The 13036-nt window shown below is 44.5% G+C and overlaps 1 protein-coding gene across 1 annotated transcript in view; it reads left to right on the top strand.

Annotated features, from left to right (window-relative positions):
• LOC137355771 (ras-specific guanine nucleotide-releasing factor RalGPS2-like) overlaps positions 1–13036 on the top strand; it is a 56197-nt gene that overhangs the window by 3287 nt on the left and 39874 nt on the right. The window contains exons 3-6 of the mRNA XM_068021271.1: positions 6950–7033; positions 7582–7671; positions 7965–8057; positions 9614–9740. Coding sequence (XP_067877372.1) covers positions 6950–7033; positions 7582–7671; positions 7965–8057; positions 9614–9740 — 394 coding nt within the window. The remainder of the gene's footprint in view (positions 1–6949; positions 7034–7581; positions 7672–7964; positions 8058–9613; positions 9741–13036) is intronic.

The raw sequence follows: 13036 nt of genomic DNA, 5'->3' as shown, positions 1-13036 counted from the left end.
TATTGCCCTTGAGAAGGTGGTGGTGAGCTGCCTTCTTGAACCGCTGCAGTCCATGTGGGATAGGTACACCCACAGTGCTGTTAGGAAGGGCGTTCCAGGATTTTGACCCAGTGACAGTGAAGGAATGGTGATATAGTTCCAAGTCAGGATGGTGTGTGACTTGGAGGGGAACTTGCAGGTGGTGGTGTTCCCATGCATCTGCTGCCCTTGTCCTTCTAGTTGGTAGAGGCCATGGGTTTGGAAGGTGCTATTGAAGGAGGCTTGGTGAGTGGATGTAACACATGGCAGCCACTGTGCGCTGGTAGTGTCACCTCTGTCTAGATTGATGATGTGGTCTAGGGGCCTCCTCGAAGTTGCAGCATCGTGCTGGCTAAGTGGGGCTGCTGGTTGGACATACTGCAAAGTCAGCTGCTGACCTACCCTCCCCCTCTTATTCTAGGAGAATACACCAGCCCCTTTGATTTAATAGTTTCAGAGGTCACGGCCCCATTCAGCGAATGTTTTGTGTCACTATCCTGTCATTGGTGTTTCTGCTTCTAGCAAGAAAATGCTGATTAATTGCTGAGTTGACTGTTCTGTGAAGTGGAGACACTGATGTGATTAATGGATTTCTTTCTCATGGGAAATGGTGTTGAATTTGTTTTTACTTTCCCACAATTCTTTCGAAGTTAAAGTGACAGTCTGGGTGGAAAATCCAGTGAAATGCTGTGGTTAAATGGCTGTTTGCCAGGGATAAGGTTTTTGGGACAAATGTAAAGGCTTGTTCTTTGAGGTAGTGACTGACCCTGAGTGTTTTGATAGACTAGAAACCATAAGCAGCTCTAACGGTGATGTTACTGGTTTAGTTACACATTTGCATGTTTCTGTAGTAACCCGAGCTAACTATCCCTTGGTGGGTGAAGTGGATGACTGCCTAATTAAAACTGAAAACTGTATAATGTTGTCTTGTGGTCAAATCCCTCCATGGCCTTGTCCCTCCCTATCTCGAATCGCCTGCATCCCCTACAACCCTCTGAGATCTCCGCACTCCTCTCATTCTGGTGGCTGTGCCTTCAGCTGCCTGGATCCTAAGCTCTGGAATTCCCTCCCTAAACCCCTCCACCTCCCTCTCCAAACCCCTCCACCTCCCTCTCCTCCTTAAAACCTACCTCTGACCAATCTTTTGGGCACCTGTCCTAATATCTCCTTATGTGGCTCAGTGTCCAATTCTTTTTGGTAACGCTCCTCTAAAGTGCCTTTGGGATATTTTACTAAAAGTATTGCTGAAAAAAAGAGACATGCTGTCGAAGCTTTTCATCTTGCACTCATCAGGACGGAAGCAAGAATGGCGAACTCCAAAGGGAGCAACAAGCTATACTGTGAGAAATGGGTGCTGATTGGTTGGCCAGTCAACTCTGGTCGAGGCGTTGCTATGGCGAATGCACCAGGGAACTATTGTATCCCCCACGCCTTTTTTTTTTGTTTAATTCAATAAAGGCACAACTCCTGGAGATGTTCCTTTTTGCCTGCAGAGGACAGGGCCCTGCGTATGAATATATGCAGCTTCTAGCAAGCGTAAGTGAGCCACGTTGTGAGCCCGACTGATTATCTTAAATTAGTTAGTGTAATTCTTTGTACGTTCAGGAATGTTCAGTAATTGCTGCCCAAGTGCAAGTTGTTGTGAGTTTAGTGAACAATAAGGGGGTGATATTCATGCATGTGGGGGGTGACTATTCTCTGCCTCCCACACCTCCTTTCTCAGGACCTGCAAACTCCTGATCTCACTCAGTCTTCCCTCGCCTTAAAGCCTGTGGGTTGTAAACCCACACGTCAGTGTCCCAGTCCTTGCATTTTCTGCTGTGGGTCTCACCGCTTTCTATATTTGTGGCCAAATTGCTAGATATTTATCTCCAGTTCTGGATCTCTGTCATCTTTCTCAATCTGACCAGTGCCCTGTGCTGTTACTGACTCCTTTAACCTGGGTTCCTTTGTTTCAGCTGGCAGTCTTTGTGCTGAATAATAAATTTTAGAAATGAAAGACACCAGTGAAATCATTCTCACCACCACCTGTGTTCAGAAAATGAATTAGCTTGGGATGTCTAATTTGAAGAATTTACTGCTGCAGCTACTTAATCTCATTCTCGTTTCCAACATCTGTTTCTGTTCCTAAACAACGTTCTTGTTTGTTTACAGCTCATTTGATGTGTTACTGGTCTATCGGCCTCTATCAAGTTGCAATCTCTTCAAACTCCAGCTACAAACTGTGTGATATCATTTTTAGTTGGAAATCCAGGTTTTAATGTTTAAAATCCTGCTGTTTCAGGAATCCTACAGCTAAATAACAAAAATAAGGCAAAAGTCTGACGCTTCAGCAGTTCTGAGATTCCTTCATATATGTTGAAACGTTTTAAATGCCTCCACATCATGAGGCCATGGACAACCATTGTTTGGGGCTATGCGACCCTGAGGGGAATCACAGCTGAGCTCCGATCCACTCTGGACTGATGCCTGAATTTGTGCAGGTGAAGGAGAAGAGAATGTATAATGAACAAAGATTGGGAGCCCTACATGACTGGTTTATTCTCCCCTTTAACCTTTCCATTCGCCTTCCCACCCCCAATACAGAGACACACTTACAACAGCCTCAAAGCCAGGCTAACCTGGTTACAGTTGCGAGATGGGCCCTGGGGTTCTCCTCATTCCCCACCCCCACCTCCAATGGGTTCTGCTTAGTACGTGCACCAACTCTTCCCCTGGAGGAACCCACCAAACCAATTTACACTGGTTACCATGACAATTCTGTTGCCCGCAATACAGGCAGATGATCCAACATGGATGTGTAAATGGGGGTTTCCTCTAAAGCACAGTTTTTTTTTTTGTTCCAAAGCCAGTTGAACAGAGTTTTGGAGTTGACCTCTGCCAGTTGGGAAAGGTGGATTTGAAGTCTTTTGGAAATTGCTGCCAATAATCCCAGATGCTGTGCACTCAATGTTGTTCTTTTACTGTCCGCCTTGACGTGGTGTATTGCTTCCAGGCAAATGCATTGTCTCTGCCATTAACTCTGCACTGAGCACTGATTGGGTTATTGCTGCTAGTTAATTGTTTACAATGGGGCTTGTTTGGACCTCAAACTTGCTCCATTTCTCCATCACTGAGTTTTAAAGTTGCATTGTTAGCCTTGATGGTCAGAATTTAAAATTCTCTCAGATCCATCCATGGCCCTGCCCCCTCCCTATCGCTGTAACCTCCGACATCTCTGTATTCCTCCAATTCTAGCCTCTCGACTTGAATCCCTGATTTTAATTGCTCCACCATTGGTGGTTGTGCCTTCAGTTGCCTGGGTCCTAAGCTCTGGAATCCCCTCCCTAAACCTCTCAGCCTCTTTAAGATGTTCCTTAAAGCCTAGTTCTTTGACTAAGTTTTTGGTCACCTGTCCTAATCTCTCCTAATGTGACTCTGTCAAATTTTATTTTGGAACATCTCCTGTGAAGTGACTTGGGGTGTCTTACTATGTTAAAGACCCTGCTCAGTGACGCTCAGTTTGGGTTCTGCCAGGGCCACTCAGCTCCTGACCTCATTACAGCCTTGGTCCAAACATGGACAAAAGAGCAGAACTCGAGAGGTGAGGTGAGAGTGACTGCCCTTGACATCAGCGTAGCATTTGACAGAGTATGGCATCAAGGAGCCCTAGCAAAACTGGAGTCAATGGGAATTGGGGAAAATTCTCCATGGGTTGGAGTCATAGCGAGCAAAAAGGTTGTGGTGGTAACCTAGGTCCAACCATCTTTAGCTGCTTCATCAATGACCTTTCCTCCATCATAAGGTCGAAGTGGGGATGTTTGCTGAAGCAGCCCATGTCCAAATGCAGCAAGACCTGGACAACATCCAGACTTGGGCTGACGTGTGGCGTGAATGTTACTTGCCACTTAAGTGTCAGGCAATGACCATCTCCCACAAGAGAGAATCTAACCATCTCCCTTTGATGTTCAATGGCCTTATCACTGAATCCCCCACTATCAACATGCTGGGGGTTACCATTGATCAGAAACTGAATTGCACCAGCCACATAAGTACCATGGCTACAAGAGCAGGTCAGAGGCTAGGAATCCTGCGGCGAGTAACTCACCTTCTGACTTCCCAAAGTCTGTCCACCATCTACAAGGCACATGTCAGGAGTGTGATGGAATACTCTCCACTTGCCTGGATGGGTGCAGCTCCAACAACACTCAAGGAGCTCGGCACCATCCAGGACAAAGCAGCCCGCTTGATTGGCACCCCATCCACCACCTTAAGCATACACTCCCTTCACCACCGGTGCACAGTGGCAGCAATATGTACCATCTACAATATGCACTGCAGGAACGCACCAAGACTTCTTAGACAGCACCTTCCAAACCCGTGACATCTACCAACTAGAAGAACAAGGGCACCACCTGCAAGTTCCCCTCCAAGTCACACACCATCCTGACTTGGGACTATATTGCCGTTCCTTCACTGTTGCTAGATCAAAATCCCAGAACTCCCTTCCTAACAGCGCTGTGAGTATACCTACCTCACATGGACTGCAGCGGTTCAAGAAGGCAGCTCACCACCACCTTCTTGAGGATAATTAGGGATGGGCAATAAATGCTGACCTAGCCAGCGACGCCCACTAAGGAATTTAAAAGTTGCTGTTAACTCTACCAGTTGTTTGAGCTTGGGGTCCTTGTCCACTGGCAGTTGGATTGAGATGGTCCAACTCATTACAGACAGCTGCCTGACTGCCTGCCAGCAGAGTGCGGCTTTTTCTTTCCATTCTGTTGTATTTGATTCAAACACAAACACAAGCTGTGAATGGGCGACTTGCTCTGTCTCTTTCATCTTCCCCTCCCCCTACCCCATACATTCACTTTCTCTCCAAATTCAAATAATCTCAATTTGACTTTTTAATAAAATCATTTTATGACCAAGCCCATGTTCTTTGCCAAAGAATGAAGTTCTGTAATTAAATTTCAGGACCATTGAAACATCTGTGTCCAATTGTGAAATTTATTTGGTGAAATGTTATTTTCCCCTCTCGGTTGGATGTGGAAGCTTTTTTAGGCTGCTTTTTAAAAAAAAAAAAACATTTTAGCTCAATCCTGGGAGTAGTTTTTAAATTTATCTGTTAGTTTTCAGAAGATATTCAATCATCATTGAATCGGGTGATTCAAATACAACCTTCGCCATTACTATCTTTTTTGTTTTAGCCAATTAAAACCACATTGGTTGTTGCAGGAAGGCTCTTTTTAACATGTGCGTTGTACCATGTGCACATTACTGAACTCTCAGCGTAGGATTGCAATCAATAGTTAAACTTGACTTTCCTCTAGTGCCTTGTTGCTCATCATTCCTATAACGTGCCTCTGGAGGGTATGTCAACTCCTCGTGAATAAGCATTTAATCAAATTTTAAAATGTGGGGACGTTCGTGGAGTCATTTACGGCACAGAAGGAGGCCGTTTGGCCCATCGAGTCCCTGCCGGCTCTTCATGGAGCTATTGTCAGTCCCACTCCCCCGCCTTTTACAACCTCAGGACATTATAGCCAGTGAAGTGCTCTTCAAGTGTAGTCGCTGCTGTCATGTAGGAAATGCAGCAGCCAATTTGTGCACAGCAAGCTCCCACGAACGGCAATGTGATGATGACCAGATGATCTGTTTCAGTGATGTTGGTTGAGGGATAAATCGTGTCAAGACACCGGAGAGAACTTCTTTAAAATCGTGCCATGAGATCGTTTATAACCACCTGAGAGGGCAGACAGGGCCTCGGTTTAATATCTCATCAGAAAGGTGCACCTCCGACAGCGTAGCACTCCCTCAGTATTACACTGGGAGTGTCAACCCAGGTTACGTTCTCGAGGCTTGAGTGGAACTTGAACTTGTGCGCTGCCTCTGAGGTGAGAGTGCTCCCCACCCAGTCATGTCTGAAATCTGTCACATGGCTGCTGTGTATTACCAATTTAGTTAACCTGACTGAATAGTTTTGACCAATATGCATTGGTTTATGGTGTGATGTTAGCTGGCTCTTGGGAGAGTTGTGTTCAACATTCCACATAATCTCCCGTAAACTAGGGACTAATTGTTAATCCTGGGCATGCTGGGAAGTGGGATTTGATGTAACAAAATAACGTTTTTGTATTTAATATTTGAGTGAAAATGGAACTTTTCTTCAGTTAGCTAGTTTCAAAGGGAAGGCTTTGTGATGACCTATCTATAGGACCAGGCCATGTTGGTAGACCTGTAAGTTAGTCAGCAGACGGAAGCTTTTTCTTTCTCCAGTCGCTATTTAGTTTGGTCATGGCAGTAAGAAATATTGGGAACCTAATAACCTAATCTGCACATCTGCATTTTTCTTGCAGTGGGTCGGCACTTTGCATCTTTAGTCACAGTTAATGATTTTCAAGCCCTTGATGCTGGATAAGTAATGGGGAATTCTCTCACCCCTTCTCGTTCCATTTTCTGGAGGGAGGGTTACCCTGTGTGATTTCCAGTCAGCTAATTATTCACTTTTTAAAAGATTCATTCTCGGGATGTGGGTGTCGCTGGCTAGGCTGGCATGTATTGCGCATCCCTAATTGCCCTCGAGCTGGTGTGAGTTGCCTTCTTGAACCGCTGCAGTCCATGTGCGCTCACAGTGCTGTTAGGTGGTGAGTTCCTTCATCGTCCTTGGATCAAAATCCAGGAACAGCTGATTTCTACGTGTCAGGGCGATGTGACAAAAAGGGATAATTAATTCTGAGTACACTAATCCACATGAGGCTTTTATAAGGGCATGGGGTTTGGGACGAGCAAGAAGTGGTGTGCTCCTGGCAAAAGCACAAGAAATAATATTTGGCGGACATTGTAGCACAATCCAAATTGTGATGGGGAACTGTTCTCCAAAAAAAATTCTTCAGTTTCTATTGGGTGATGAATCAACTCTCTTTTTATTTTTTTATTTTTCCCTAAACAGGAATTATCCAGTTGTGTTTGGAACAAAAGAGAGAAACATACCTTGGCTCCCAATGTGGTAGCTTTTACTGGGAGATTTAACCAGGTAGGAGATAGAAACCAACATGGTCTGGTAATTAACCAGAGAAATTTGAAATGTACAAACCCATTTGATCCATTTAATTTCCACCATCTCCCACTGCAGCATCGAGTCCTGATCGTCCATCCTCACTGCTCACTATTCACTGTCCAAGAAATACGACTTGTCCCATGTTTTACTGTCACTACTTAAACCGTCTGCTCCCTTGGTCCAATTCCAATTCTGTCATCCTATTGGAATTTCGGTTCTGGGTCCTACTCGATCAGCCTCTCGATATTTTAATTGGTGAAATTAATCCAGCTTTTGTGGGGGGGGGGTGGGGAAAGGAGAAAATAAACCCTTGTGTTCAGTTACCTGTCGATGGGAGCTGTGGGAGAGGGCGAGTTCTAAAGTTTAGAAATTTTAATCCAATCAATTCAATGAAAAAAATGTAAATACTTCTAACATTCTTGGCAGTAACTATTGTACACCTATTTACTCAAGCAAAGGACTTGGGAGTGTGATTAAGAGATGAAGGATTAACACAAAATAAATGAGTGCTTCTCTTTTTGCAGGTCAGTTTCTGGGTCATCCACGAGATTCTCACCAAACGGACTCTTAAAATAAGAGTCGAAGTTCTCGGCCACTTTATCAAAATAGCGAAGGTAAGTCTCTGTTTATCCTGAGAGTGGCTGAGTATTAGATGCAGGTTTGATGAGCAACTTGGACAATTGGCTCCATGTGGTGGGACTTGAATGTCTTGCCTCACAGGTGTGATGTTGAGAGATTGTTGCAGATGCTGGTGCTTTCCACCTGTTTAATTTCAGAAAGCTGTTGATAACAACATGCATAAAATAATCAGTAAAAATAGCATTCTGCAGGCAGTTGTTTCACTGAGTGTATCTGCCGTGACAGCACAAAAAGCATTTGTATAAAAACAAATCTGTTTCTGTTGCAGAAACTTCAGGATCTCCATAATCTCCATGGGTTGATGGCGGTGATTTCAGCTTTACAGAGCACACCAGTATTCAGGTTGTCAAGAACATGGACAGTAAGTGAAGAACCCTTTTTAAACGGCTTTTTATTATTGTTTGTTTCTAAGGGACCTCCTTTATTGCACATTGTTCTAGGCTGAGAGAGCTGGTGACTGACCTGTTCAGTCTCCTATCAATGCAAATCGAGCAGGACTGGGCAGTTTATGGATAAAGTCTTTTTCGAAATTAGATTTGGACAAGTGGGGGGAACATGGTGAGATTTTGAATGTTTGTTTGTGTTGCCGGTGAAAATGAACTGAAAACTGTAATTCGAGATGGAAGTGGTAAAACAGAGTTTTGTTAATTGGGTAATCTTGCTTTGAACAGTAAGGATCCATAATCAGTTACATAATTCAGTTGGCGAGTTCTCTCTACTGAACATTATATTTGTGTCTTCAGAATCTCCAAGGCTGCAAATGTAATGTTTTGGAAATTTATGGGTTTTTCCCAGACTGTTCTGTGCTTTTTGAAGTTTTTTCTTTTTTATCTGCATTTTTTTTGTGCATTTTCATGAACTTCAGCAAAACCAGCACATTGCAGGTGCCTGTAACCTGTACAAAGCTGCCTTCTGAAAGGACAGGTTTCCTAGTTATTCAACTTGCCGCCTCTCCCAGCTTTTTCACATGCTCAGTCGGAAAAGCTGCAGTGCGGTGGGATTAGAGAATGGGACAGTGGGATTGACAGAGGGCCATGGGGAGAGTGTGGAGCAGTGGTATTGGGTTGGGATTGATATAGGGCTATGGGGAGGGTTTGGGGATTGATACAGGGCTATGGGAGAGAGAGTGGGGCAGTGGGATTAATTTGGGGATTGATACAGGGCTATGGGAGAGAGAGTGGGGCAGTGGGATTAATTTGGGGATTGATACAGGGTTATGGGAGAGAGAGTGGGGCAGTGGGATTAATTTGGGGATTGATACAGGGCTATGGGAGAGAGAGTGGGGCAGTGGGATTAATTTGGGGATTGATACAGGGCTATGGGAGAGAGAGTGGGGCAGTGGGATTAATTTGGGGATTGATACAGGGCTATGGGAGAGAGTGGGGCAGTGGGATTAATTTGGGGATTGATACAGGGCTATGGGAGAGAGTGGGGCAGTGGGATTAATTTGGGGATTGATACAGGGCTATGGGAGAGAGAGTGGGGCAGTGGGATTAATTTGGGGATTGATACAGGGCTATGGGAGAGAGAGTGGGGCAGTGGGATTAGTTTGGGGATTGATACAGGGCTATGGGAGAGAGAGTGGGGCAGTGGGATTAGTTTGGGGATTGATACAGGGCTATGGGAGAGAGAGTGGGGCAGTGGGATTAATTTGGGGATTGATACAGGGCTATGGGAGAGAGAGTGGGGCAGTGGGATTAGTTTGGGGATTGATACAGGGCTATGGGAGAGAGAGTGGGGCAGTGGGATTAGTTTGGGGATTGCTCTATCAAAGTACTGGCACTGACACAAGGAGACCAATGTGCTTCTGCTCTGCTGTAAACTTTGGTTCATCGTGATCCAAATGTGTAATCCTGCTATCCGTGAACACGAGCGAGGAATGTTGTGGTTAAGGTCGTGTTTGTTCTTTACTTGCAGCTGTTGAGCAGGAAGGATAAGGCTGTCTTTGAAAAGCTGGAGATGTTGATGTCCAAGGAAGATAACTACAAGCAGCTCAGAGAATACATTGGCTGCTTGAAAATGACACCATGCATTCCATATTTAGGTGAGTCCAATCTCTTTCGAGAGGCTGAATGTTCACCAACTGTTAGATCTTCTCACATTTCAGTGTTGCTGTATACACTTCCACTGGCTGAGAGGCCATGACCAAAGGGACTGAGCGGTCTTTGCTTGATGGAGACTCCCAAGTTTAGTTTGCCTCCTATTGATCATTTTCCTCCTTGCATCAATGAGGCAGCAAAAGGTTCATCAGGTCAGTCCAGAGCCCAGAGCAGACACCTGACTTGGGAACTGGATCTTCACCAGTGATGGTGAAACCAGCTACAAAGTGATGTGTGAAGTTAACCCATGGGCTGAGAACTCTCTTCTCTCACCATGAGTGGTGGGAGTGTTATTCCTGCCTGGTTGGGTTTACACATGGCATGTTGGAAATGTTAATATTGCTACCTTCTTGAGGAGAGAGGGCGTGTGAATGATCAAACTTGTTAAATAACTTCCCTGTATTAACACTCAAAAGTAGAAGGTGTCCTTTTTATCAAGCTGTGGCTTTCTCTCGTAATGCATAGCTGTGTTGATCTGTTAGTAAACTTGGTGGGTTTTCTCGAGGGGAGATGTGTGGGGTAAATGTCATTACAGTAAGTGTATTGTGGATTCTGAACCTCAAACCTTGTAGCTAACACAGGATTGAGAGTTCAGAATGATCGAATGCTGGTTAATTGTTCTAGTCTGGGAATGTACTCTATCTAAACGTTCATTACACAAATGTGTTGTGTAATGTTACTGATGTCGTAAAATCCTTAATGAATTACAGAAGTGACCAGCTTTGAAACTCTAAGCAGGAGGTTCCTTTTATAATTTTTAGTTAAATCTACAACCCTAGGCGTTAGTTTATTGTTTCCACTATGTAATATTGGCCACATGGTTTGATTTATTTTAAATCATGGAGAAATGACAGGAACAAGATGTCTAGCCATTTCTCCCGCTGTATGTATGTCGCCTTTCATAAGCAATATGTTTTCACCTTCACTTCAAGTCACATTACCTTGAATTGGTAAAGTTGAATATTCCAGACCCTGATTCAATCGATTGTGGGAGAAATCGGTGAACAATCAAACAGGAACCCGCGCTTGAAATAAAACTTGAGAATCAGCAGCACCCTGTTTGAAGGAGGATTGACACCTCTCGGCTGGAGATGCATCATTTAACAATTAGCTGACAAGTCCCCGGGTCCTGATGGACTTCATCCTAGGGTTTTAAAAGTGGTGGCTAATGAGCTGGTAGATGCGTTGGTGTTAATTTTTCAAAAGTTTTTGATTCTGGTAAGATTCCAGCAGACTGGAAAGTAGTAAATATAACCCCTCTATTCAAGAAGTGGGGGGGGAGGAAGAAAACCGGTATCTATAGGCCAGTTAGCTTGACGTCTGTCATGGGGAAGGTGTTCGAAGCGATCATAAAAGAGGTTGTAGCTGGGCACTTAGAAAAACTCGAGGTAATTGGGAATAGTCAGCATGGTTTTGTGAAAGGGAAATCCTGTTTAATCAATTTCTTGCAGTTCTTTGAAGGAGTGACACGTGCTCTGGATAAAGGGGAGCCCGTTGATGTACTGAATTTGGATTTCCAAAAGGCATTTGACAAGGTGCCACATAAAAGGTTACTGCGCAAAGTAGGAGATCATGGTGTAGGGGGTAACATATTAGCATGGGTAGGAGATTGGCTGGCTGACAGAAAACAGAATGGGGCGGCGCAGTGGTTAGCACCGCAGCCTCTCAGCTCCAGCGACCCGGGTTCAATTCTGGGTACTGCCGGTGTGGAGTTTGCAAGTTCTCCCTGTGTCTGCGTGGGTTTCCTTCGGGTGCTCCGGTTTCCTCCCACAGCCAAAGACTTGCAGGTTGATAGGTAAATTGGCCATTGTAAATTGCTCCCAGTGTAAGTAAGTGGTAGGAGAATTGAGGGAAGGTGGGGATGTGGTAGGGGATATGGGATTAATGTAGGATTAATATAAATGGGTGGTTGAATGTCAGCATAGACTCAGTGGGCCAAAGGGCCTGTTTCTGTGCTGTATCTCTCTATGATTAGAGTATGCATAAATGGGTCCTTTTCTGATTGGCAGGATGTGACGAGTGGAGTCCCCCAGGGGTCTGTGCTGGGGCCTCAACTTATTACAATTTGTATCAATGAGCTAGGTGAGGGGAGCAATGGTATGGTAGCTAAATCTGCAGATGAGACAAAGAAAGGTAGGAAAGTATGTTGTGACGAGGGTATAAGGAAGTTGCAGACTAATATAGATAGGTTGAGTGAGTGGGCAAAAATCTGGCAGATGAAGTATAATGTGGGAAAATGTGAAGTTGTTCACTTTGGCAGGAAGAATAAAAAAGCAGAGTATTACTTAAACAGGGAACAACTGCAGAATTCTGAGGTGCAGAGGGATCGAGGTGTTCTAGTGCAGGAGTTGCAAAAAGTTAGTATGCAGGTACAGCAAGTAATAAAGAAGGCTAATGGAATTCTATCTTTTATTACGAGAGGAATTGAAAATAAAAGTAAGGATGTTATGCTTCAATTATACAGGGCATTGGTGAGACCACATCTCGAATACTGTGTGCAGTTTTGGTCTCCTTATTTAAGGAAGGATGTAAATGCGTTGGAGGCAGTTCAGAGGAGGTTTACTAGATTGATACCTGGAATGAGCGGGTTGTCTTATGAGGAAAAGTTGGACAGATTGGATTTGTTTTCACCTGAAGTTTAGAAGAGTGAGGGGAGACTTGATTGAAGTTTATAAGATTCTGAATGGTCTTGACAAGGAGGATGTAGAAAGGATGTTTCCTTTTGTGGGGGAGTCCAGAATTAGGGGGCACTGTTTTAAAATTAGGGGTGGCCCTTTTAGGACAGAGATGGAGACATTTTTCCTCTGAGGGTTGTGCGACTTTGGAACTCTCTGCCTCAGAAGGTGGTCGAGGTGGGGGCATTGAATATTTGTAAGGCGGAGGTAGATAGATTCTTGTTAGGTAAGGGAATCAAAGGTTATCGGGGGTAGATGGGAGTGTGGAATTTGAGACACAAACAGATCAGCCATGATCTTATTGAATGACAGAGCAGGCTTGAGGGGCCGAATGGCCTACTTCTAATTTGTATGTTCGTAAGCTGGGAGAACTGTCGAAAGGAATTTGGCCAACGGTCACTATTGGATGTGAAGCTGTAACCATGGCAACCTGTTCCTGTGTATTTACATTCCACCCCACCCCCACCCCCAACCCTTTTTCTGCTATTTATTTCCTATTGTCTGCTTCTGATCTAAAGAGTCTGAAGTTATTGGAAAACCCATCTCAGTCACTCCAGCAATGAGTG

This window comes from Heterodontus francisci, chromosome 43, assembly GCF_036365525.1.
Source record: "Heterodontus francisci isolate sHetFra1 chromosome 43, sHetFra1.hap1, whole genome shotgun sequence".
Classification (NCBI taxonomy): domain Eukaryota; kingdom Metazoa; phylum Chordata; class Chondrichthyes; order Heterodontiformes; family Heterodontidae; genus Heterodontus; species Heterodontus francisci.
This window is presented reverse-complemented; position numbering and strand designations above follow the sequence as displayed.